This window comes from Lampetra planeri, chromosome 9, assembly GCF_965212315.1.
Source record: "Lampetra planeri chromosome 9, kcLamPlan1.2.h2, whole genome shotgun sequence".
NCBI lineage: Eukaryota > Metazoa > Chordata > Hyperoartia > Petromyzontiformes > Petromyzontidae > Lampetra > Lampetra planeri.
This window is the reverse complement of record NC_136115.1, coordinates 5,376,535-5,402,677: the sequence shown is the minus strand read 5'-3', so window position 1 is coordinate 5,402,677 and position 26,143 is coordinate 5,376,535. Positions and strand designations below refer to the sequence as shown.

Genomic DNA, 26,143 nt, shown 5'->3' with positions numbered 1-26,143 from the left:
GCAAATTGTCGCCGTTGACCTGGCTCTTGATTCTTCGTCGGTTCCTATCGGGACTCTGCAGTCGGTAGATCGACTCGGCAATAAATGAGAGTACCTGGCTTGGTGCTGTGTCATCGGCAGCAATGGGAAGATAGCACGTTATTAATAAGTGTGAGTTTTCTGTTGATTGACTGAATGGGATTTCTTGGTTTAAATTTCAGTTCTAAGGTAGTGGCATAATTTTTAAGTTTGGTACTGTACGTATTGAAATTATAAACGATTAATACTTGAATAGTGGCAGAGTGTTATTAATGAGAATATTCGCTGTTTGTATACGTGTTTTACACGCGTTAATCGGCCTGACCATGCCAAGTTTGGCAGAGGCATTTGGGTGGTTCATTATAAAGTAAGGCACTTTTTACAAGCCTCATGTCTGCCCTGAAATCTTTTACTTGGGCTCGTTTTTTTCATTTTCTTCAAACAGCTGATCGGCCACTCGTTGGAACACGAACCCTAGCCAGTGGGATTCTGTCCTCGCTGCATTTCATCGTCCTCTTAGTTGACGGCATGCGTGCTTTGGTAGGGAGGCGCAGCCGTAGGTGAGAGTGTCTAGCTGTCGGCGACGTTAACATTCAGTAAAGATTGTCACGTGTGAATTCACCCACTATAGACAATTCGTATGGATTGTGTTTTTTATTAATAATGCCACGAGCAGAGACATTGTGCTGCATTGATCTGAATTGAACTTCCAGGACATATGTAACAGTGAGTAATAGCGTATATAGGGGGTGTAATTCCAGTATTATAAATCAACTTGGTTTACTTGCATCTACGGTGCAATATTCCACTGCCAATTGTTCCCATTCGTACAACAAAATTAACAGACTGCATTGGCAACAGTACACGGGCACAAATCTCTGAAATCTTTGCCAATTATTGGCAATTCTTTGCCAATCCACTGCGGAACGTAGCCCTCCCCCATGCCGTGTTTGTCACGAGGGTTCTTTGATCATACTTCACCAGTGCAGAGTGAGGGGGGGGGCAGGAATCCTTCGGGAATCACTTGCCACTGATTTTATCTGCGACCAGGAATCAAACTGAAGCCCCACTGGGTTCAGAGCACAGAGGGGTAGCCACTGCACCACTCGCCGCTTCCTCGTCAACTTTGTGTGTATGTTACAAGTACTATTGTATTTATTAGCATTTTTAGTTGTGGCTGTGAAATTAGTGGCTTGGTTACAGTCATAATATAACCAAGTGCGAGAACACAATCACGACAATGAGACTCAAGGACGTCACAGGTTGACTGCCAAGAGATTTTGCGACCAACTGCATCCCACACGGCTGCGCCTTTTCAACAATACCCGCCTGCCTATGATCATTGCTGTTGGTTGTCCTCACATCAGCTCCTTCACTCGACCTCTCCACAGTCAAACTTTATTCTGCAGCACCTCCAAACTGTGCCATTTCATTACGGATTCTCCTTCATTGCACCACCGTGCTTTCAGCCACACAGCCAGCATAGCCACCTGCTCTAGCGCCATATGCATGTGTGATCCACTGCTGGATGAGTTAATTCTCTACTGGAATATGTCCCCACTCTCCCCATGCCGTGCAGGAAGTAAGTGTCATTTGACCATACGTCACCAATGCTAGGCATGTGCTGGTTGGTGATGGTGCAGGGAGTACAGAGGAGCACTGGATTTTGACGCACTGCTCTAGCGCACATCTTCTGAAATGTGTCGTGTGATTTTTTGCCTATAACACTGCAGTCTTGGTTTATGGGCCATGGTGTTTTATGATGTTTTAAAGTTCGCCTTGGCACTTGTCAAGATACGGGTCGGTCATTATATATTTTCCAATTACAAAACCCAGGGTGCATTTCATGAGAACATGAACCCCAGCGTTTAGCGTGAGAATGCGTTTATATAATCCAATCGTGATTTAATTATAATATTAAAACTCTTCGCGGTCGAACTCGTCATGGGGCAACGGATGCTTCTGAAACGCAGAAAAGTTTAAAAGGGGGGAAAAGGAAAAAATTAAAAAAGACTCAAAGAAAAAAAGTGTCGGAAATGGAAACACAGCCTCTGGGTATAAAGGTTCGGGTGGCCAGATCAGGATTCAAGGTGTGAACCCGTTTGTTTTCCGACTGGAGCTCTGCTGATATGTCGCTGCCCCACATGGAGCGTGGCTGGGACTCTATGAAGGTCCCGGCCTCTCTTGGCATGCCTTTATTCTACAGCTGGTATCTGGGCCTGGACCAGCAGCAGGTATTCATGAGAGGGACGTCAGATATGTGTGTGTGTTAATGTATAAAGTGTGTGTCCAGTTCGCGATCGGGCATAGCTTAATTCACGAAAGCTAAACGATGGGGTGGTTGTTTTGTCTGTGGCTGGGACAAGCGAGCTGGGAGTCGAAGATTCGACCAACGTGGCCTTTGTCAAGATTCGATGTTCGTGATTTAATGTTTGAGGAATAATCATTTGTGTTTTATAAGAAAGGTGCCTTTTTAAATAGTTTTTTTTACTGATTGATCGGTGTAAAGAGAATGCCAACTGCAAAAAAACCCCGTCAATTCTGTTATGTTTTGGCAACACACAAATTGACTTTGATTTTATTTTGGATGCGTGCGTAGTGTATGGTGTCTGTATATATGTTTTTAAATTTAAACATTACAGCAGATCTTCCACTCATTCAGTGAATGCAATGTGCGTTTTTGACATAGAATATCACATGCCCAGGTACAGACCAAATGATAGTCTAGTTCTGTGTGCCTTTTGTTTGTTACACACGGGCTTTGCGGAACATATCTTAATATTTTTGTAAATTGTTAAAACTATTACCTAAAATAACACTAATCAGTGACTGTTGTGTGATTGGGTGTCCGAGTTACGTTACCTTTTTGGTTGTGTTTTGAAATCTGTGTCTTGCCGAACAAGATTCTTATATACAGACGCCACGGTGTCCTCATGCTTGTAATAGCAGTGTGGCTCAGCAGCGATCGTTGTGTGCAAACATTACACTGGTCAAAAAAAAACAACATCTTTTTCTGGCCTGGACTTTTGCAGCTGTTTTAGACTAATTTCAGGGTGCTGATTCCAAATCTGATCTCAGATTTGCTCTATCACATCTCATTTTATGCTATCGGCATGCCCAATTTTAATTGATTTTACCCAAAATTAACTCTGTCACTTATGATTACAGATTTTTGCGAGTCGGTGACTACTTTAGTGTTAAAATATGGTGCTGTATTTTTAGGATAGTGTGTTTTATAATATCATTTTATGTAGATATCCACATTTATTTAATATTTTTCTTCTGCAGTTTTTATTGAAAATGCAATATTTGATATCTCAAAAACCTGATGTGATAGACAAAAACTGATGCCAGATTTGGAATCGGCACCCCAAAATTACATTAAAACCGTTGGAATACCTTATGCCAGAAAAAGTGTGACCAGTGTTAGCACTCATTGATGCTTTTTAAGGAAACGGAACGCATCTCTTTTTCCCAGGAGTGCTTCCTGATGGGATAGTGGGACCTTAGAATTAATCTGTGAACCTCGGAGTGTAAATATTGAAGCACATTTTTGAACTAATTTCTTTTCCCTCTTAACTCAGAATGTGGTGTAATGCTTCATTGAAATCATACTTTTCCACGAATTAGAGAAATCATACTTTGATATAAATAGTTTTGTTTCCAAAAATGTATTCTTTTTATTGATTGTTGTTTTGTTAATACAAAGCCTGATATTCGTTTTGACTTAAAATTGTAAATATTTAAAATGCATGGAGCAGTATAAGCTAATGTATTTTTAAGGTAATGGAATAATTATATTTTGGAAATCAATCTTGTGTATATATATATACCCACCATGCAGAATTAACTATCATTGGACTGCAAGGTCGCCAGGAGCATGGCAGTAAACAAGAAAGCCAAAGTGAATTTGCTAGGAAGTCCACGCGGACCATTTTCGTGTTATTCCTCTCTACGTCTGTGGGTATTCTCCAAGCCTCTCCCGGTTTCCTCCCCACACGCAAAACACTCGAAAGGAATTGACCAACCATTCCGATTCAGGACCCTCCTGAAAAAACTATAACCCACGAGGTTTTTTTGCAGAGCGTTTCCTTCCCAGCTGGCACATATATATAATCGCATACCGCTTGACCCAAGCAGTGCCGAGTGGCCCGCGCGTCGTGCGAGAGTAGGTCGCTCTCCTGTTCGAGCTGCACGGCAGGCGCCACCTTGCTGCTATGCGCATCTGTTTTTATGAGCAACTCGGGGGGGATATAATTGAAAACATAAAAGAAAGGGCTTTGAGAGAGTCTGGCAGGAAATATTAAAAAAAAAATCTCGGAACTCTGTAAAATGTATGCCGTATGAAATGAAAACTTTTCAAAATAAAATTCGTTAAGCTGCCTGTTTCTGTGACAACTGTGCTTATAAGGGCCCCCTAAAACTCCAGCAATATATTTGAATATAATTTAAGAGTTTGTAATTTTCCTCAATAACGTTTAATATGTTTTTGTAGCCATCGTTTATAGTTTTGGTTTTCACAAAGGGAAGGCCATATCATTATTAAATTTTTATATATGCCATTTTCTGTACATTTTTTAAACCTTAACTAATTACGCAGATTTATGTATATGGGAAATCATGCACATGCACATATTATACCACAAATATGTTTTTAAAGCATTGAATGCTGATATTATGAAATTAATGTTAAGTAACTCTTCAAGAATTTAAATCGTAGCAATCTAAAAAAATATAAATTCATGGGCAGTAATGATTTGGTTAAACGGGGATCTTACATGACTTTTCAACTTCACCATTGACAAAATTAATCGGGTTTAACAGGGTTTTTATAGACCTACCATAACCACTGACAGATTTCATTGGGTTAAACGGTGTTCGTGTGACCTTATACCATTACCACTGACAACACAAACAGGATTCTTACGCGACTTTACCGTAACTACGACCCAAGAGGTCAGAGCAAAGGTTCAGGTATGGCCATGGGTTGTGGTAAAGGGACAGGTCAAGGGTTGGTTTCATGGAAACAATTAGGTCCATGATAGGACGTCATTTTGTTCGGTTCGTGTTAGGACTTTGGCGTGTTGCATTGAGGGGCTAGGTTAAGTAAGGCGACCAATGTCAGGGGTTTGATGTGTGTTTGGGTTACGAGGTGAGGCGGAGCGAGGATTTACGAGGAGCAAGGCTGTGAGTGTTATTTCCCTCTGAAATAGTCGGTTGAAGTGATGCTTTCGGAATTTTCTTTGGATACAAAAACCATTTAGCTCATTTGTAAAAATGTATCAACGAAGGCCTTTGCTTAGTTTGTGAAACCAGGTTGCTTTCTCTTAGCAAAAAAAAAAATGCTGATGATATTAATTGAATAAAAAACCTCATGTCCGAGAGAAAACAAAACGGCTTGACCAGATGGCTCCAACGGTTCAAAAACTGTCAGAGATGAGCCGTGATCTTGGGAGCCCAAGTTAAAATCTATTCTCAACAGTCTCCTACTCTGCCAACAACAAAAAACCCACTACCGTATTCTTTGGATTATAAGGCACGCCTTTCCCCCATGTTTTTTAAAGCAAGAGTTTGGGATGCATATTGTGAATCCATTTGCTGTGTGTGAATCCAGATTTATATAACTTTACTGACATTGGGGACACTATTTAGGGTGCGTCTTATGTGCCACAGCATCTTGCAACCCTGGAGAATATGGTATGTGACTGGGAAAATCGATTATAACCTAATTTGTCCACAGTTGGGTTCCCACCTCGTGAGGTACAGATAAACACAGGAATATATAATGGGCTGAAGAATATCTCACAAGGCCAGAATAGGGGAGAATTGCATGTAAATGCAATGTCATGCGTGATGCATTATTGTGCAACCCACAAATTCGAACTTAAATGCTTTTGGGAAGACTGGCACATTTGTCAGGACCGCTACCTTAAACATAAGATGACCCTAGGAGAATCTGGATGGGTAGCAACCAACTTCCATATCCAACTCTTGACGATTTCAGCAAAGTTCTGGAGCGCAATGCATCCGAGACATCCTTGCTGCCTGCACAGCTCAAGAGCACCTGCTAGAGGGCAGTTGAGCGACTCAATTGAGTGTTGGTGGTCAGAGTTTCTGATTCTCTCCGCTTTAGCTCAGGGGATTTCCATTGATGATTAACGGAGCTCGGGTACAACACAAATCTATAATCACTGGAGCTGTGCGAGCATCGCTATTACTAAATCTAAATGTTCTGCATGGCAAGCGATAAGAGCAGAACAAAAGTGAGGACCCTTGCAGTAATTAAAATGATCGTAATTAATTGTAAAGCAACGTTCCGTTTTTGTTGTCGTTGATTCATTGCTGGATGCAGGCCTCCCCCCACGCAGTGTTGCTCATAGGGGAGTGTGTGTTTAACCATACTTTGCTACACTCATCAGTGCAGGTTGGTCAAGTCTAAAGGCAAGGATCAGTTCGTATATCACTCGCTGCTCGTGTTCGCCATGGCCAGGAATATAATTCGGGTAGCCATTCTTGATTTGAAGCTTTTGTGACTGCAGGGATTAATCTTCTTGGTTCTTTCGGTAAAGTCACGTAGGTAGAAAAATAAAATAGATCACGACGTTTCGGGCACAACACAAGCGTCCGTCACCTGATGACGGACGCTTGTGTTGCGCCCGAAACGTCGGGTAGCCATGTTGATAGTGCAGTGTACTCACCAATTTACCACTGGCTGCACCCCGTGATATGACCACATGACCATAATGCAAATTATGTCTGAATAAACGCAATGAATCCTGAGTTCTGTAAATGGTACTGATGTTCTTGGCTTTGTCTAGTTTCTCTTTGCTAGTGAAATAGACATTAATATCAATGCAGTAAATGCAGGATTCAAAGCAATTGCTGGGAAGGAATACCTGTTATGTTTACCTTATTTTTCTGGCGGCTCCTGCCAAGAAGTAAAAATCTTCTCTTTCCAAATTTCATTTAAAATAAGACGTTAATATAATCTGTGGAACCTTGCGAAATATTATATTTGTGTGCCTGGCGGGAGATCAGAAGTCTCTTTCATATCGAGGGTCTTGTTTTGGAAACCAGAGACTTAACTGGTATGGTGACTGGCAAATGAGAATGCAATGAAATCCTATGACTTTATATATATGTGGTTTTCAATAAATGGATAGGCATTTAACTCTTAAGTACATTGTAGATATGCGTCTGTATTTTCAAATATTTGAAATCATTGTAAAAATAATTTTACTTAACCAAAGGTGAATGTCATGTGCAATCACGTTCTAAAACAGAACACTGTATTGCTAAATAGATAACAATGTAGTGAATAAGCGCAGGACTTAAATAAAAACATCTCTTTGCATAATCAGTCACAAATAAGACATAGGTGCACGTTAAACATGGCCATGCTGCATTTATAAAATATTGTCATTTTAAAACTGTTTAATCTATTTTTGTAATAACACCATTAAAAAAAAGTGCGAAGCGTTTTTTAAATTTTGCACAAAAAAAACATTTGAAATTTTAATGACAAGAGATGTCACTCAACCCTCGCTGTCGTTAACGCAGCGTCAAAGACGGTTGCGCGGATGCAGTTGATATTTAATGATGCCATTAATGTATCAAGGGACAACTGCCTGCCGCACAAGGCAACCGGGCCGTGGCAAGCATCCTCCGAGCCCTGATGGAGGCTCGGTGATCGTGAACGACAGAATGTTAGGCGCAACGAGTTGACACAATTAGAGGCTCCGTTAGACAACAAACATAACATTTCAAAGGGGTTTGTTGTGCTCCCTTTTATATATTTAAAAAATGTTTCGCTAGGAGCCGCAAATGAGGTCCGCCGTAGTGTGTCGTGTTGCGTACAGCTCCGCTTCCCGATCTCCGCGAACGGCGCTAAGAGTAATAAGCGTGCCGCGGAAGAGGCTCGTGCATGGTCAGCATAATTAATAGAGTAGTTAGCGGAATAATATTTTTTAAAATAAGAACAAATATTTGCGGTGCTTTAAAATCTTCTTTTATGGACTAATGAATGACTGCAGTTGAAAATCAAAGGCGGGCTAACAAGCGCGCTGAATGTTTATTGCAATGGAATGGCATCCTTGGCTCGGTGGCAATCAGTACATGCTTGCATTAAACATTGACAGCTTCATTTTTGACATCGAGTACCAACGCCATAATGATCGCTACGTCCGGGTTATCACAGGTTTAGTGAAAGCACAGCATTGGGAATACTTTATCCGAATAGATTTTTAAGATTGTTTTACAAAGGACCTCGTTTCACTTGGGCATGTACGACGCATACTTGTGTGCCCACGCAGTATGTACGAAGCGCACAATATACGTGCTAAGCGTACGTGTGTGCCCATGCAATAGGGCTGTCACCTGTCCTGGTTTTCCCAGGACCGTCCTCTTGTCGAGGTTAGTTGTCCTCGGGAAAAACAATCCGTAAATCATGCCGGGGACATTACAAGTTCCAGTGTTTTTTTTGTCATTTGGATAATAGCTCATGAAGTAAAGACGATGTAATCAAATGTAGGTCCTCCCCTGTTCTGGAACTGTAAGATGTTCTTCTCGCCGCGATAAGTCATTGGTTTATTTTGTACCTCCCAGGAGGTAACAACAACCCCACTTCCATGAGTGCACGACGTTACCGGAGTGTCCATGGGTACAGAGCGCTTACTACGTTACGGCTCAACGCCACTGCCGCCACTACCAAGGTGTGCGTGCGTGCGCCCTCATCGCATGTGGCGTAATTGCAACTCGCTGCGGGTGCGTTCAGCCAGTTTCACTCAACGCCGCACGGCTAACGGTGGTAACGACGGGATACACCTTTTGACAAAAATCACCGGAATGCGTCCCGATGTCTCGTCGGAGTTCTGATGCCAGGCAGGGGTTGAGCCCTGGGTAGCACTTGGATGGATGCGCCACAGTGCACAAGCAGGTTGTCGTGAGTGGCGGTGGTGGGGGGGGGGGAGGTGGCTGTGCTTCGTGATGGGCAGCAGAGGGCAGTGCAGCAAGTAAACACCACTTTGTTGTGCTGTACTTCGGCGCTCCCACGTCATTGCTGCCCACCTTTATCGACCCACGCTGGCCAGGGTTGTGAAGTATGGTCAAACAAGCCTCATGGCCCTGCATGGTGTAGAGAGGCCCTCGCTCAGCAGTGGGTGTACATTGAACACATGACCTCGATTGTTATGGTGGCTTAAGAGTGACGTAGCACGCAAGCTGGAGCTGATATGGTTGGTTCATCTGGCTGTCTGACCATCAACTGATACTTGCTTCTGGTTTTATTTAGAATAATAAAACGGTTGACGCTGGTGGCATTTTGTGGGCCAATGGCTGCACGTACTCAGCACCAGCTACGGTGGTGCTGCTTTGCTTTGCGCACGCACGTGCAGTCATGGAGGGTTTTTTTTTTCCCCACGCTCAAACGCAGCGTCTTCCTCCCATTTTGCTCCCTTGTGGCCTGGCACCAAGGAGATGTGCTGGGCCACGACTTTGTCATCGGTCATTGATGGGAGAGGGTGGGGGGGGGGGGAGGTATGGGGTCACCACATTGTCCTGATTTTTCCCAGAATGTCCTCTCCTTCGAGGCAGCTGCCCGAGGAAACTTTTCAGTTTTCTGCGATCCCGTTTATCGTCGGTTGCATATAATTTATTTATACGCAACTCGATTCACCCGTAGTTCTCCAGTCTTTCGGTATTGTGAGATATGCTTCCCATGATTTGCCCCGGATGTGAAAACCCTAGCAGGAAGGGGGAAGAGGCATTGTGCGATAATGTCATTGGCCTATTGGTGAAGTGAAATACATCATTATGCAGTGTATAGGATGCTACACGCACATCAATGCACAGCTTGCAGTGAGAGTGGAATTTGAAAATGTCTGATTGTGTTGTGTGACATCTTATTCAATTCATCTCGTTCCCTTCCCTAGCAGAAGAACTGCGAGGAGGCAATAGCCTGTGGAAATATTGGAGGTCATATGCTCGGTGCATAGACTTATAGTTCACAACCTTCTGTTAGTTAGCATCAGTAGCTTTTCAGTTATACCCATTGGATTCCCTTTTTGCGTGCATATCAAAGGACTGTTATTGCTCTTGCAGCACTCCCAAGATGTTATGAACTCACTGCCCAGATCCACTGGACATTGAACCATTGACCACAACATGGAGTAATGTAGTCTGTAGGTGAGTTTGGTTGTAAAGTAATTTGTCAAAGTGACACTTTTTAGTTTCAACGTGCTTATAATTTATTAATTTTTATGCAGTAATTTCGATTTCTCCGGTGACTTTGTTTTTGCTGGGATTTCGATTCGGTTAATTTGTCCCAGTTTTTGTCACATGCCAAAGGCATGAATGATAATCTTTATTGATAATGGGGTGGGGGGGAATCTGATGAGCTTATAAAGCTCGTTTCCACAGTTGTCCAGTATAGAAGGGTCAGAATTCCAACAACAAACAACACAAACACGATAGGAGTGCAAGGTGTGGGAAAGATAAGCAAATCACTCAAAACATTAAACTAAACCGCTATTATTTTACCATGTAAAGCCCGCTGAGCTATTAGCTTATTTTCAGAAACGACCTGGTCACACAAATGATAGCTCGCGCGAAGTGGCTTATAACGTGGACATTCATAGCAGCCAGATAATAATTCACGAACTTTTTCAATTGTGTACGTCCCCCTTCGGCCCAATGACGCGTTCGGCAACACCAGGTGGGCGTGTGTGACTGGATGAGTGCACACGTTGTGGGAATGATGTCATGAAATCATCTGAAAATTAGCACGGTGGGTACCGCAGTTGGCACGCCGCTCGTTCTCACACCTCTGCACGCACACCTGCACGGTGGCAACGTTGGGATTTTTTTTGTGTTCCTACGCCGAGGATAACCTGGTTGGCGTCTGATGACCGATGGATCGATCCCGCCGCAAGCAAGGCTCGCGTTCTTATCACTTTACGTTGCTTGCCTTGGAAAGCCTCGCTCCATCTCATGTCACGTGTCATCCCAATAGAGTAATTTAAATAAATATGGAGTGATGCTAATAAATATATAAATTTATACTTCAATAACTATCGGTCTAAATTGTATTTGCATACCAGTGGCACAGGCTCATATTTTTCAAAGCTCTGCAACAATCGGGGCAGACTGGAATTCTTTTGAACTTGTTAGTTTTTATTTTAAAAAAATGTCTTGGTTTGAATGACTGGTGTGTGTTGGGCACGCTGCCAGAAATACTGTAGATGCTGCAAGGCTGCCCCTGGTTTTTTTTTGTCTTTGGCAGAGCGGTGGCTTTTTTTTGTTGAGCAGCATATAGTCCCGCATCGCCTGTGTGGATGTGTGGTTTTGTGAGGAGGTGGCTTTCTATAAGTGTGCAGTTTTATCTCTGCAGTGATGCGCCTCTTATCCGTGGAAATGTGGGAAGGCTACATTTGACGGATCCCATTAGCAAAGTTTATCCGTGGAAATTACTCCCGTTATCCACGCAGCTATCGGTGGATGATACGATGAGTTTGCCATCATTTCCAGGTCACTCTTATCGGCAGAGGACCGTGGATATTCGGATGAAATTTGGAGCTTTCGGCAAACCACCTCTTGTGAATCATTAGCCACGGATAAGCGTGGATAATAAGTATAATTTTCCACCAGAATGGGGTGAATACTCTTAAATTTGCAGATGTGGATAATAGGAAGGACTCATGGCTAGGTAATGGTATTTTTTCAGAAAGTGGGGTTGATGGCAGAGTCATCGTGTTATCGGCATTTATCCACAATTCTTTCATGGAAAAATTTAGTGAGTGTGAATAATATCTGAAGCTTTCTATCCCCACATCAGCGTGGATAAGAAGAGTTCTTATGGATTATTAGCAATCACTCAACAGGCTCGGTATGAAATAGTTAATCAAAGTTAAATGCTACTAATCAACAGGGTATAAATATTTCCTTACAACAAAAACGTGTCTGCCTTGCGTCCATGTTTGAAATAAGGTTGCACGAAAGTAACCTGAAGAAGTACAAGATACACATACGGTTTCGTATGTAGTTTTAACTTAATTCGCACCGTACGTAGCCAACCATGCTACTTGAAGGTGCATCATTTGAAATATATTTATCTCCTTAAACCTGTGCAAGTCCTGATCGACACTTCCCCTGTGTCCTTGAACCCAAATATATATTTTTAAAATATATATTATGTTTGAGTCAGTCTTTCTATTGCCCATAATAATTGTTTTACAATTCTCATCGCCATGCTTCTTGGAGTATCCTTGCAAGGTGTTTTTTTCTCCCTCATTTTCTTTGTCAGGATTACCTTATGTGTTTCGGAGTTATATGTCTTGGCAGGCATGCTATTTTGAAAACTTAATTTTTTCATGCATATTCGTTTTTTTTATTTCAACACATTTGAGAAGCACTCAATCATGCTGTCACCCACCTCTTTTATTACATTGTTATGATCTGAGTTCATAATCGATCATTTATATTTCTCGGATATACTTACATCCATGCATTTCCAGTTTTTTGTCCCGACAATTATTCAATTTTTTTGCGAGTTTCACAATGAGGTAATTTGATATCGTGACACCGATACAGTGCTGCTTTTGCTATTAAAGATTATGTTGATGATGATGATAAATATACCTTCCAAACAAAACAGTGCTCATGTCTCTGCAGGCAGATGGCCTTTTTTGAGAACATTAACCCTGCTGCCACCCATTGGCTTGAGGGGTTTTGAGAGGTGCGCAACACCCACCACCCTCTAATCCCACCACGAGTGATCCATCATTCAGCTGTGTTTCCATCCAGTGAGTAGGATGCAGTGTGGGGTGAGGATGAACTAGTGGTCCGAGGCTATTGTCTTAACTGACACTGCCTTATAAAATACACTGAGACCTCCTTTACCAGTGACAAAATATAGTGATAGGTTTTTACCCTTTCAACTGGTACAAAAACTGACACCTTTATACAAGGCATCATGTTTTCAATAACCACAACACAAGCAGTCAAAATGCAAACAAAAAAAACAACTCTGATAATGATATGCACTATCCTTGAAGTTGATTGGTCCACACCCGAGACAGCTTTTCTTAGAGCCTAGTGTCCATTCGTGTTGGACCAGATGATGCCAAAAAAAACATGATGCCTTGTATAAAGGTGTCAGTTTTTGTGACAGTTGAAAGGGTAAAAACCTATCACTATATACTGCCTTATAAACTTTACAAATCTGGCAAGCCAGTCCATTAAGGGGGCCTTCACCGTTTTGAGTGATTCGTCTGCCCAAAGGAATGTAGGCGCAGGAACGTCCAAACGCACGTCCAGACGCACGCACATCAGGCACGCGCATGCCAGTTGTGATGGTGCATAGCATCATCAATAATAAATATATCCTTATGAAAGTATTAAATTGCCAATTTCCTTAACTTTCCTCGTCTGGCCATTGGTATTGGCGAGCTATGCGGAGAGTTAATGGGGTTTGTACTTTTACTGAAAACATGCGACGTGTCGAATGAATGACAATATTTTTCAGGCATACCACAATCGATAGCATATCATGTGCTGATGGGCGCCGCGTTGGAGATGTAAACTACCTCGCCTGATATGCAGGAGGTCATGTGTTCTATCCCGACCCTGTGACACCTGCTGTATATTTGGAGTTTTCAAGTTCTTTTGGTCACAAGGATTTTTCTCCGGGTCCTCCGGTTTTCCTTCCGCATTTCAAAACATGCGTTTAGCGTATTTGGCTGCTATATATTTTCACATGATAAGCCACTTGATTGGGCTATTATTTGTGGCCAGGTCGCTTCTGAAAAAGGTTGTTTATGAAAAAGACCTATTATAGCTCAGTGGTTAAATACATACGGTGCGAAATAAGTCCTCTACATAGTTTAAATATTTGTTTATATATATAGCTTTTAATCGATACGGGACCATGCATCACTGTGCTGGTCAGTGCAGGTTCTTTAAGCCAGGGAGCATAGACGTTGGAGAATGGTACAGTACAACAATACTGCACTGCCCTCTGCTGACAATGTGGACCCACAGCAGCCTACAATGTCTGTTTTGTGCGTGATCGTCATTCAAGCGCAATCCAAACTCCACATGGCTTTGCTTCCGAGATCTGATGAGAATCAGGTGCATTCCATATGGTTCGGTTATAGGAGAGAGCCAACTGGCTCCCTAAAACACATACACTGCGGTAGCATGCTGCCCTCATGGGAATGGGCCCTTGAGTGATCTGAGCAGTGCCACTGCTTGCAGTGTCACCCTCTTACATGCAATATTTTATTTAGTTTGTCAAGCAGTGTCTGTTCATGACAACGGTGGTAAAGTTTTTCTCCCAATCTCGAATGGGCCAGACACTTTTGTGCAGATGAAACAGATTAACGTAGGGCGAGTGGATAATAGCGAGCGGGTGGATATAGCGCGTGACAATGTATGCATGTGGGGCCTGAGTGCCTAACGTGGTCTAAATGTGGTAATTGCTCACCGTGTTGTATCACCGGCAGACAATTTATGAATGAGTGGAAGGATGGATCGGTGTTTAATGCGCGCACCGCGCTTTGAACGCAGCAACCTGATTTAGATTCCTTAGCCCCATGGCTAACGTCTGTAGTAAGTGATGTCTGAGCCGGTCCTGGCCTTTCGCACACCCTTTGTCCTTTACCAACCTACGCCGACTCTGGTATGGTTGAAGTACGCTCAAACTCCTCCGATGACTGGTGGATTGTAAATGTCTGTTGTAAATGTATCTGCAATACGACTGCAGACCTTCCATTCTGCCAATGTACCTCTAGCCCACTGCCCATGCAATCTGCACAACTGTGTAAACTGCAGCTTCCCTTTCTACATAGGTTTTATTTAAACGTGCCAATCAATGGTATTGATCAAATTCTGACCAATAAAGCTTCTCACTGGTGGCTGAATATTTTTGACGACTGAATTTACAATGTAACGTGGACACGTGCGTTGATATACGTTGACGTTCAAGCCTTTCTTGAAAACTCTTGAGCTACCGGGTGAGCTTAATTTGACAACATTTTATCAATACACGAGAGGTCCCTAAGTTTTCATTAGTTAGTTTACTTTTTAATTACATTAATTGGGCAAAGCGTGACGCACCAAGGTTTATTTTTACGTGATTAAATTATGCAGTTAAAACACCTGATTATTTTTGTTAATTTCAGGATATTTTTTTTTTTTACACAGCCCTAGCGTGATGCGTGTGTCTTAATTGTCTGTTGGCCACGGTGTTCGTAATAACGTGCGCTTGTGATTAATTGTGAATTTATCTGCCCACGTTTTTACCCGAGGCTGTTTTCCAGTATGGTCATGGATACTTGTGCAGGTGAAAAGGTCTCATTACGTCTATAAAAAAAAAATCCTATTCTGAATGTTAATAGGAGTTTTTTTTACATGCATCTTGCAGAATCTATACCCCACAAGTACATGACAGAGGAAACTTTTAATGTAAGCCGGTGGGAGGATTTTAATTAGTCTGATTAAGTGGTTCAATGCTGTGTCTGTGAAATATTAATGCAGAGTGACCCACAGTATGGAATTTCATTGAAATGAATTCACTGCAAAATGAGTAGAACCCTAATTTATTTTAATAACGAAAAAAACCCACAGCATTGCTTTAAGTCACTCTGCTGCTGAATTTAAGGCATTATGGGAGGGAAGTGGAATATGTGCGCGCACATGCCAGCCATCTCAGTCCTTCAACCTCGTGGCACCTGGGTCTGTTCCGTGACCTCCTGCCCAGTGAGCCTTTGACAATTCACGCGGCCTCAATGTGCGCACAGCCTGGCACAAGCGCTGTGGAGACGCCCACCGCCACTTCGTGGTGAACGGCGGTTGTTGTATTTAGATGCGGTTTAGAAAAGCATCTTTACACAAATGGCCGTCATCTTCATTACACCAATTTCGGTGCTACGTGACGACGTTTGCCAGGGATCATTTTTGATGAAGAACAAAATAAACTTCGGAGCTTTTGTCACACGTCTTCAATTATATACAACAACAACCGCCATTCGCCACTAAGTGGTGGTGATGTCACCACGGCGCTTGTGCCAGGCTACGTGCACGTTAAGGCCACGTGAAGTAGCCAATGCCTGCTGGCAGCAGGAGGTCACAGGGCAGACCCAGCTGCCATGCGTCGACTGAGGTGACTGGCCGATATATATGCACCACACACCGATATGTCGTGTGGGCATTCGTGTGCAGTCTGTCTCAGACTGGACTCGCCAGTCAGTCATTGCGGGGCACTTCTTCATCCGGCTTGCATTGCACCGTGTGGATTGAAGAGCAAAGAAACTGCACCACGCCTTGGATGCTATAGTATGTGATTATTCAATCCATATTTCTTATAAACAAACTGAAATTCCATTGTGATTCACTATGTTTTCTGCAAGGAGCACTTAACTGTAGTTATACAAGTAGAAGCGATTACCTATTGTAATTTTGTCTTTGTATTCAGAGGTTTGAAGTTGGCTCCACGAGGGCTTCACATTTAATTAACTATTCGACATCAACCAGGGTTTTCTGTGAAGCGTATTCTTTTTCTGTTTGGCTTCGGGGGGCCTAAAGGTATTCAAATATTTAAATAAATCCCCGTGCGTGTGAACTTTTGGCAAATGTATCTGGCAGGTTTTTTTCAATCTGTTCCAACAAATTGTTTATCAGTGTCGGCGGATGCACCTGCACCACCATTTTCCCTTCAAAGCCCTGCTGAGCGCGGGCAGGGAGAGGGTCCACAAGATACAACCCTGATAAGGGGACACCCTTGAACATTTGCCACAGCCCCCTTATCTGGAGACTGGCAGGGCCTCCCATGGCAGGCGATGGCTTCTGTGGCAGCGCGTGTGGTAAGCGTTCCTCTGAGGGCTGGCTGGCTCGTGGTGCCCTCATGGTGCCAGAGCCTTGACTTCCCATCGTGAATGTGACGGGACCCACCACATTCTTCCCCCCTCGGAGAGACAAATCCCTCCTTATATTGATCACTTGGCGACTTAATAAAGTTCCAATGGAACGTTAATAATTTGTGGTGAGAGTGTGTGTACGTGTCTTTCAAAATGTATGGCCAACAAGGGAGAGTAATAAAATATCTCCAGGGGGCTCTCCTAGAGCAGTGTTCTTAACTAATTTTCAGAGAGGGGGCCGCTATCGCCAATAAGACATCATCAGTGTGAGAGTCGCCACATTTCCTGCAAAGGGGTATTTTCACATTAGTGTATTGTCGGGTGCCGCGCTAAAGGACACCAGTGGCTCGCGGGCCTTGCGATGAAGAACAGTGCTCTCGAGCTTCCTCTGGTGAGGCCCTTCCACCAACAATGACATGATCAAGACATTGCAGGGCTGCACTTTTAACCTGTAGACGCACAAATGGGCTGGTCTAGGCGGAGGACATTTTTTGGGCTCTTGACTGCCCACGAGTGGCTAGAAAATATGACTCCATCCCACCTCCTATATCGGTTTTCCCAGGATGTCCCCTTTTTGAGGTGGTAAATATTTCCGGGACATCAAAAGAATCCCAATTTTTGTCAGTTGCGTCATAGTTATAATATAGCACGCAAGACAATGCATTTCCATGCAGTGCTCTCTCCCCCTATTCTGCTATTGTGAGAATTCTTCTCATATGTCCCGGAATTTTTTTGTTACTTTGAGGTAGTAACTGTACGACCAAGACTTGTTGCTCAGCCGTATGAGTAGTGTGCTACTTGCAGCGTACATAAAAATAGGAAATAAAATAAAGAATAATTCAGCTGCATGAGTCACACTTGTGTGGTTAATGGGATAATAAATGTTGCTACATTCTGGAGGCAAAATTCATCATCACAACATAGTAGTTATTGTTCATGGAACACTGCTCAGAATTTGCATCCGAACAAGTACGGTAGGGTCCAGTTCCTTTACAAGGCAGCGTCAATGCTTAATTAGACGTAATATACCTTATTTCGTAAGGTTTGTAACAGACGATTGTATTTTGGATGACCAAGAATATGTCTATACATTAAGAATTGTATTTGTTTAATTTACTGCCTTAAAGTTTCGTCAAATAAAAAAATAAAAATACGTTATTTTTTTAAAGTGGCATTCACTTGCCTTTTATTTTATTTTGCGCCACCAAAAATGGTGGACATTTTATTGGACCTTTTTTTCACCACTTTTCATTGGGTCTTATTTTTACATTTTCCACACGCATCGATAACGTGGAGGGAGAGAGCGAAACCACAGTGAGCGCAGCTCAGCTGCTGTGCACTTTTAAAAGGAAAAACTGAGATCTGCAAAAGTGATTGTCAAATCGCGGCCCCCTGTCGTGCATCTGCAGTGGGGGGCGCCCCACGTGCTCCTTGGTCGCCGCTGTGCGCTGGCTCAAATGCAGTCGCGTTGCCGTTACCGCATTGTGGACGGCTTCGACACACGAATGCGAAATTGTTCCCCGCACGAATCTTCCAACATTTTAATGTTGTCCCGTCTTGCTAGTGATGTCCGTTGGCTGTGTGCTGCTGCGTGCCCAAGGAAGGATTTCGGTCGCACGGTTGGGGCGGGCCCCAGTTTAATGCTGAATGATGAATATAAAATCTATCACGTTACGCCTGTCTTAGCCGCCTGAGCTTCGGCATGCAACACAAGGTCAATAACACTCTGGAGGCTTTCTCCCCCGATGGTTGTGCCGCGTGGTGTTCAGCATGACGTCCAACGTTTCACTCCGTGTGCTGGGAGCTTCAGTTCCAGAAGAATTTCTGAACTTCAAGCACACAGTACAGCCTTGAATACACATTAGTAAGTTCAACCTTTAATTCATGAAAACATAGGGAGGTAAATCCTGTACTCGCACTGTTTCTAAATGAGTACAGGGGCTCCAGTGGTGAGATGTTAACTACCTCGCCGACCCTGACCCCTGTATATTTGGAGTTTGCATATTATTCCGAAGGTTGCGTGGATTTTTCTCCGCGTCCTCCGGTTTTTCCCTCCCATATTTAGAAACGTGCGATTTAAATGATTCGGCTGTCATAAATTTCCACGTGATAAGCCGCTTCAGTGAGCTATCATTTGTGGCCAGGTCGCTTCTGAAAAAGAGCTGTATAGCTCAGTGGGCCTTACCTGGTAAAATACAAAAATAGAAGGGAAATAATAAAAATAAAACATAATAAAATACAATTCTCACGACGTTTCGGCCACAACGCAAGCAGCCGTCCTTAGGTGAAGTACAGGTCTGTCGGAAAGACCTGTTCTTTTTATTATGTTTATTATTATTATTTTATTATTTCCCTTCTACGTGACTTTACCGAAAGAACCATGAAGATGAATCCCTGCAGTCACGAAAGCTTTAAATCGAAAAATACCAAAATAGTTTAGTTTGGTTTTAGTTTGTTCTGGTAAATGTTCTGAATGCCTGGCAATCCACATAATGTGTACACTTGCATTTATGTAATCAGCTGTAGCTTTTGGAACTGTGGAAGTTTGTTAACAAATGGAAGCTATAAACCTTTGTCTGTGGTGTAACACGTGTAGTAGGCAAATGTACAATCGGGGGCAGAGCAGGACCCTGAGAATTTAAATCGCCGTTTTTCAAAAATTACAAATGTGAGCTATGTGGAGCATCTTGCATTAATGCCCACATCTGATTTTTAGGCAGAAAATGACTCAAGATTGTGGTGTTATGCAATTGGTCCTGATAAGTTCATCTAAATTTTTGTGAATTCTCCCTGGGAATTTTTTTTACTTACAAAGGTCACTGGGAGTCATTCACAGCTAATGTACACTGTTTACAGATATGTACTTGCATACGATTGCTATCCGAAATTGGCAAATCTTTAATATAATCGGTGTTCTATTCGTAAAGGTAAGTTAAGTTATCGACTCAGATAACTTTTACAGCCGCGTTCTTTAAACAGACATTTCAATTTGAATAAAATGGCATTCATGTGAAAGCCTTAGGGGGGTAGAATTGTGCTTGGGGAAATTATAATCATTGCGTTTTGTAATAATAGGCATGTTATTAAATGTAATGGTTGTTACATAGAGATACCATCTTTTGTCCAGTCAATGTGAAATCCCCCATCAACAAGAAAACGACTTATCGTCAAGATTGCCCCTGCCTCTCTTTGGCCTGCATTACATTAGGCGGAGTCTTTTGTAAGACACATTACATTGTTCAGGTAGCTTAAAGTCATTGCAATATGCCTGTACGTCAGAGAACAACAGAGTTGTAGCAACATTTATCGGCTGTGTTTACAAACGTCTTTTGAAAGCATAAACCGGCAAAGTGGACGAGCCCTTTGCTGAGATCTTAGAATGCTCGCTTAAGTTTTGTTTCCGTCTGCGCGAGCTGCTGCCGATCACATCGGAGTCGTCGCGAGTGCGTGGTGGCGGTGGCGCGTAAAGTCTTTCATCCAGCAGTGGATTGAGCATGGCCGTCGGTTATTTCTGAGCTGTGCTCAGATTGATGTGCTCGGCGCTAAAGTTCTTGCGTGCGTGTTGTTGGTGTTGTCGTTGGTGTCGGCGCCCTGTGGATGCGATGTTGATGTGTGGTGGTTTGGGGTGGGGGGGAGAGACTGTCGCTTCGTGAGTGATGCTATCCCCGTGCATCACGCGCGCGCAACGCAGACGCGCTTAATTATTTACACGCTTGTAGCTGCTATTTAATTCATCTTGCACACATTAGCAAAAGGATTTATGTTATTTTCCACCTATGTGTGAGATGCCAAAGGAGAAAGGGGAGGGGGGGATTGCGGGTGTGGAAAGAAAAAAACTGCTTCGGTGGAAGTCGCCAACAAAAAATTAAGATTGTATGGGGACAGTGTTTTTAGTTGACTGCTTATTATTGCAAATGTTAATTTAACAATTATGGTAATTAGGTGAACTAAAAAAAGTAAGGTAAAAATAACTCGCTGAAGTCGTTCCGGCAGATGTGGAATATGTGCAAGTCACTGTGTCGCCCTTCGGTTATCAGCAGTGCTCTTTCTAAATTAGGATTTTTCGTCTGCGTCTTTTCTAGGTTTCCGCTGCATTCGCTTTCTAGGGGTTAAATAAATGACCTAACAAGTGTGACTCAAACAGCGGGGATAACCCACCAGAATGAGAAATCCAATTAAAGCTACGCCGCAGCCCCTTAATTAGCGTACATCATCTGCACATTACATAAGACTACTTGCCCAGCGTGTTAGATCTTCGAGGCCTGAAAGTCGCCCCGTCGTTCTTTGGCAGAGACGGAAGCAGCGGCTATAAATACTACCCGTGGTTAATGGGGAAACACGTGATGGGAAATGGAAGCATGCCCCCCCCCCACTCCTGATGTTGCCACTTGCCTTAGTGCCCAGCTGCAGCCGATCGGCGAACCACACACCCCCCCCAGAAATAGCCCTTTCCCACCCCGCAAGCAGGTGTTGAGCGGATGCTGAATTGGTCTCCGTGCCAAGCGCGTGGCTCCCGTGTTTTAGACAGCCTGTTGTGAACTCTCCTTCAAGGTGGCTTCGCCTGCAACAAACAAGCGGCGTTGCTGTTCTGCCGCTTGTTATGGGGATAGAGGTGTGGAGGGGGGGGCGAATACGTGCGATCGCGTAGGGGCTTGATGGACCCAGGCGTCGTCCGTGGTGGTGGTGGTAGAAATGCCACGCTCGCCCTCTGGCTCTCGTTATATTTTTGTTTGCTTTTGCCGAAACCTGTGACCTTATCACGAATTGGTACGTTTCAAGTTTTTTTTATTTTTGTTCTAACCAGGTGCGGACTCAATAGACCAGGATGGTCTCATTTGGCGAGGGTGACTCGGGTCACCGGAATGACAAAGGCACAAAAACAAATAAAGTAACGGCGATGAAGCAAAATAGTAATCGGAACAACAGCTGTGTCACGTGAGATTTCGAAAATATTGCACAAGCAATAGTAAATGTTAAACAATAAATTCCCGGAAGCATGTTAGCTCGGGCAGATTATATTTCGACTGATCATAGTACAACAGCAAATTAAGTTACAGAATCGTGGAACAGAAATAACGTGACTTTTGTATTAATGTATAAACAGGAAAATAATAATAAAATAATAAAAATAAAACCTAATAAAATAATATAATAATATAATATCATTCTACGTGACTTTACCGAAAGAACCAAGAAGATGAATCCCTGCAGTCACGAAAGCTTTAAATCGAAAAGGAAAATTATACACGTTCATTCAATGGTTGGTGGTGTTCGTTTGCCATGTTATCTTTTTTTTTACTTAACGTTGGTGATGTGGCTGTCGAGAGGGCACTTTGTTTCTGCATCGTTGTGGGTGCCACGTTGACGAGATGTTAACTACCTAGCCTGTTATACAGGTGGTCATGGGTGACCTGGGCACAAATGAGAGCTCAACGAAGTGGCTTATGCGGACATTTAAAGCATGTGGATGAACAAGTGAACGTATCGAAGGAATGACGAGTACTTTTTATTCACTCCTATTTGTGGTAACCTTTCAGATGCACTATTTGTTGCTCATTCACTTTTCAAGGTTCAGATGTCCAATTACTGTAATATGTATATTTAACAAGCATCTTGCACAACACATCACCCCGCCATGGGGATAAGATAGGCAGGGAGGCCCCCTATCTGTCCAAGCCAGAACCGTTTGCGTGCTTTTAAAAAACGCCGCTTCTAGCAGAAATTGCTTGGGAAATCCGTCTTCATTTGTAACCCAAAAAAAGCACAGCTGCAAAATTATATAATGACAATGAGTTGAGCATTTAGCTGTTAAGGGAACGTTTCACGGAATGCACTTCTCAGAAAAGTTAAAGATCATTAATGAGTCCTTTGCTTAACCTCATCTTCGGCTTAACTGGCGAATACAGATAATTGAATAATTGACAGCTTTGGGCCTCAATTCAATTAACGGAATCAGTCGGGCTTTCTGCAATATCCACTTGATGCGATGTATTTATGAATAATTATAATTCGCAGCTCTTTCCTCAATCCGCTACTGATTTGAAGGCCTCCCCCATTGCACGTTGGTTGTTGGGGGTTATTTGACGATACTTCTCCACGCTGGTGAGTGTGAGTCCAGAAAAGTGGTGCCGTGTGCCCCCGTGATAAGTCTGGGTCTTAGTCGTCTCCAGAGTTTTTGCCGTGGCTAGAAATCCAACACGGGCAGTCGGGTTTATCCCCTGAAGTAATATAACAGTAACACGGCACATTCTAAAACAATGCATTGTGATTTGGAATTTTAAAGCATGCTATTGCAAACGCATCTCAAGGACACCCTTTAAAAAGTGGGATTGGCTCACTGGCCAACAATTACACACATGTATACTTGACAAAAAATATGGCCCTGCATTCTTAGCTAAACAGCTGTTTTACTCCGACAATAACTATGCCCTTCAGAGAGTTTCAGTCGATGTTGCAGCGTGTTTTTCCGAATAACGTGTATATCTGCCAACTCTTACTCTTTTTGGAGTACTTTGAAATGGACATTAGATTATATTATTGGACCGTATTCTGCGGGTACATGTGAAATTTAAAATGTAGCACAAATGTCAGCTCTTCTACGGCTTGCGCTGCGTGTTTACAGTTTCCATTGGCAGGAACGAGGTTTTGTTTTTAAGGACTAAGACTGTGATTGCGTGGTGGGGGGGGGGGAGAATGAGGCACAGTTGTGCTGGCTGGGTTGCTCTTCATTTAAAATCTGTTGCCCTTTATGTAACGAGGTGTGAGAGCCTGCAGACAATGTGTTACAGGGAATCGTTGTTAATGAATCGCTTTGTGCAGTTTTCCTATTATTTTTTAATGCAGGGATATGCTTGTGACGGGACAAACTTTCTATGAGGGTCTGAGAAACTTAATTTGAAGAAAAAAAATGTTGAATGATCTCAAGAGTCCATTAAATCATTTCCACAAATCGTTGGACACCATCCACGGGTCTCCTCGCTTCTTTTGAAGATCAAAAAAAAAAATGCCAGCTCTTTAAGGTAAATGAGACGTGCTTGGTAAAAGCAAGAATTCCTGATTTAATGAGTAGTGTTTTGTTGGTTTTCACTTCGTAACTCAGATATGTATCACAGTGCACAGAAACCACTCTTGTCTTTTCCAAGTTCATTGTTCTCTTGCAGTTGCTTGTGCAAGTGCGACATTGTATGGGTTCCTCTTCCACGTTGCTGATGCACACACACTGTGGTGGAGAACACAGCAATACCCATGAAGGTGGTGGGGGGGGGGTCACACACTCATGACCTGGCATTCGGAGCCACCGAGATGTTTTTGTTTTCTTCCACGCGTGTGTGGGGGGGGGGGGTGCGCATCGCTAACGAAGCTGTTGACCGCACGCGTGTACGCGACCAGTGTCTCTCGCCACAGGAGCGCCTGATTAAAGCGTCGCTCACGACGGCCCAGCAGGTGGATAATGAGTCGCGTATAATGGGGCTGCGCGCGTGAAAGTGCGCGCTTTAGTGAGTCGATGGCGGGGGGCTATTAGCGGGGGGCCCCGCGCCCGCGTGTGTGGAATCGCTTGCCCGCTTGCCTCGTTTGTGCTACGGTACTAACGGTGTCCGTGCGACGCTACGGCTAACAGCTTCCCCTCCGCGTGCTCCACGTGCTCCACTTGTGTGCGGTCCCCCCTCCCGCTCCCTTCATTGCACCTCGTGCCAGAGATGCGTTGCCCATACCGGCACACCGGCCACAAATGTCGGCGTACTTCGTGAACGATATCTTAATCACGTCAGTTTAATTTAACCGTGTGTTTTCTCCATTGATGGGTTGTTTAGTAAAGTCTAACATTGATATAAACGTAAATTTAACGTCAATAACAAATGTATTGCTACAGGAGGAGCTGGATATTAAGCATGGCCCCTTGGAACAAGGCCACATGTGCTTCTTCTACAAGGCATGCGCTCGTATCGTAATATGCCCATTGCCTCTTCCCCTCCAACCAGTGTAATAATAAGCATGTGTTGCTCATATAATAACTGTGCTTATATCAGGTGTGTGCTTATTATCCAGTTTCTACTGTGCCGCTATACATTATTTTCCGAGAGCTTTAGGCCCTTAATCCTACATTTTGTATGCAGATTTGTTGACTTAGGAAATTGAAGAGCCCTTTTTTAAAGAGAAAAGTAAAACAGTTTTCAATGGCGTTACCTTTATCCGTGACATTTAAGGTCACGCTACACATTGCGCCGCCGTAAACTGTGTGATTGTTTGGTGCTGACGTTTCCCCGATTTTTTTGAAAGATGCCAATTGTTCCTGGGTGGTATGCTGCATGTGGCCTTTTTGCCGGCAGTACGTGCACCTGGGCTGGCGGCTGTGTGACGTGCACCCCGGTTATGGCTCGGGTAGGCAGGAGTCTGCTGCCCCGGTTAGGTCACCCTCTTACCCAGCATGCCATCGCCCTGTGAGTATACTCACCTTGCATGGCTTACCCACCTTGGCCTCCTCTCTCTACCTCCGCACTCACCCCACTCACTTCTCTCCACTCCTGCATCTCCCCCCCCACCCACACCCCCCTTTCCTCCATCCCACCACACTTTATAAACAATTGCACCCACTTTGTATATGTAAGCAATCATGTCTATTCCCTATGCATGTGCACGATTGTTTTAATCAATTAGCATTTGCATGTATTCACATGAGTGGCTCTTCACGTGATAATTTTGCTTCAAGGTGTAGATACCAGTTATTTTGTTTCTCGAATGATATTGATGCACAATCAATGAAAGCACAATTCCTTGTCACAATGAAACATTAATTAGCTAGTTGATACAGATGAAACTATTACACTTTAAAGATTTTTTATTTTATTTTACCAGGGTGGTAAGGCCCACTGAGCGATACAGCTTTTTTCAGAAGCGACCTGGGCACAAATGAAAATGCAACGAGCAGTGGCTTATCTCGTGAAAATGTATAGCAGCCAAATACTCTAAAGCCACCAAGATAATGACCTGGTGGCTGGAAATTTGAATGGTTGACATTATTTTCAAGTTCATTGAAATTATTGGTTATATTTTTCATAAATAATAAATGTACACCAATGCATGCATGCTTTTTGTATATATACACAATCCTTTTGGTTACCCATTACATTTGCAAGTCAGCGATTAAGTGTGGCAGCATGTTGTGTTATGCATTGTCTTGAGAAAAGCTTCAATGCTGGTTTTGCAGCTGCAGGGAA

General features: G+C 43.2%; 1 protein-coding gene across 9 annotated transcripts in view; it reads left to right on the top strand.

Moving 5' to 3' along the window:
• The window catches only part of LOC144720609 (transcription factor 7-like 2), a 157,977-nt gene that overhangs the window by 38,235 nt on the left and 93,599 nt on the right, over window positions 1–26,143 (top strand). For 8 of the 9 annotated variants that reach the window (XM_078597473.1, XM_078597471.1, XM_078597474.1 and 5 more), the window contains exon 4: window positions 25,256–25,366. The exons of the other annotated variant lie outside the window; for it this stretch is intronic. In XM_078597473.1, coding sequence (XP_078453599.1) covers window positions 25,256–25,366 — 111 coding nt within the window. The remainder of the gene's footprint in view (window positions 1–25,255; window positions 25,367–26,143) is intronic. 9 annotated transcript variants of the gene reach the window in all.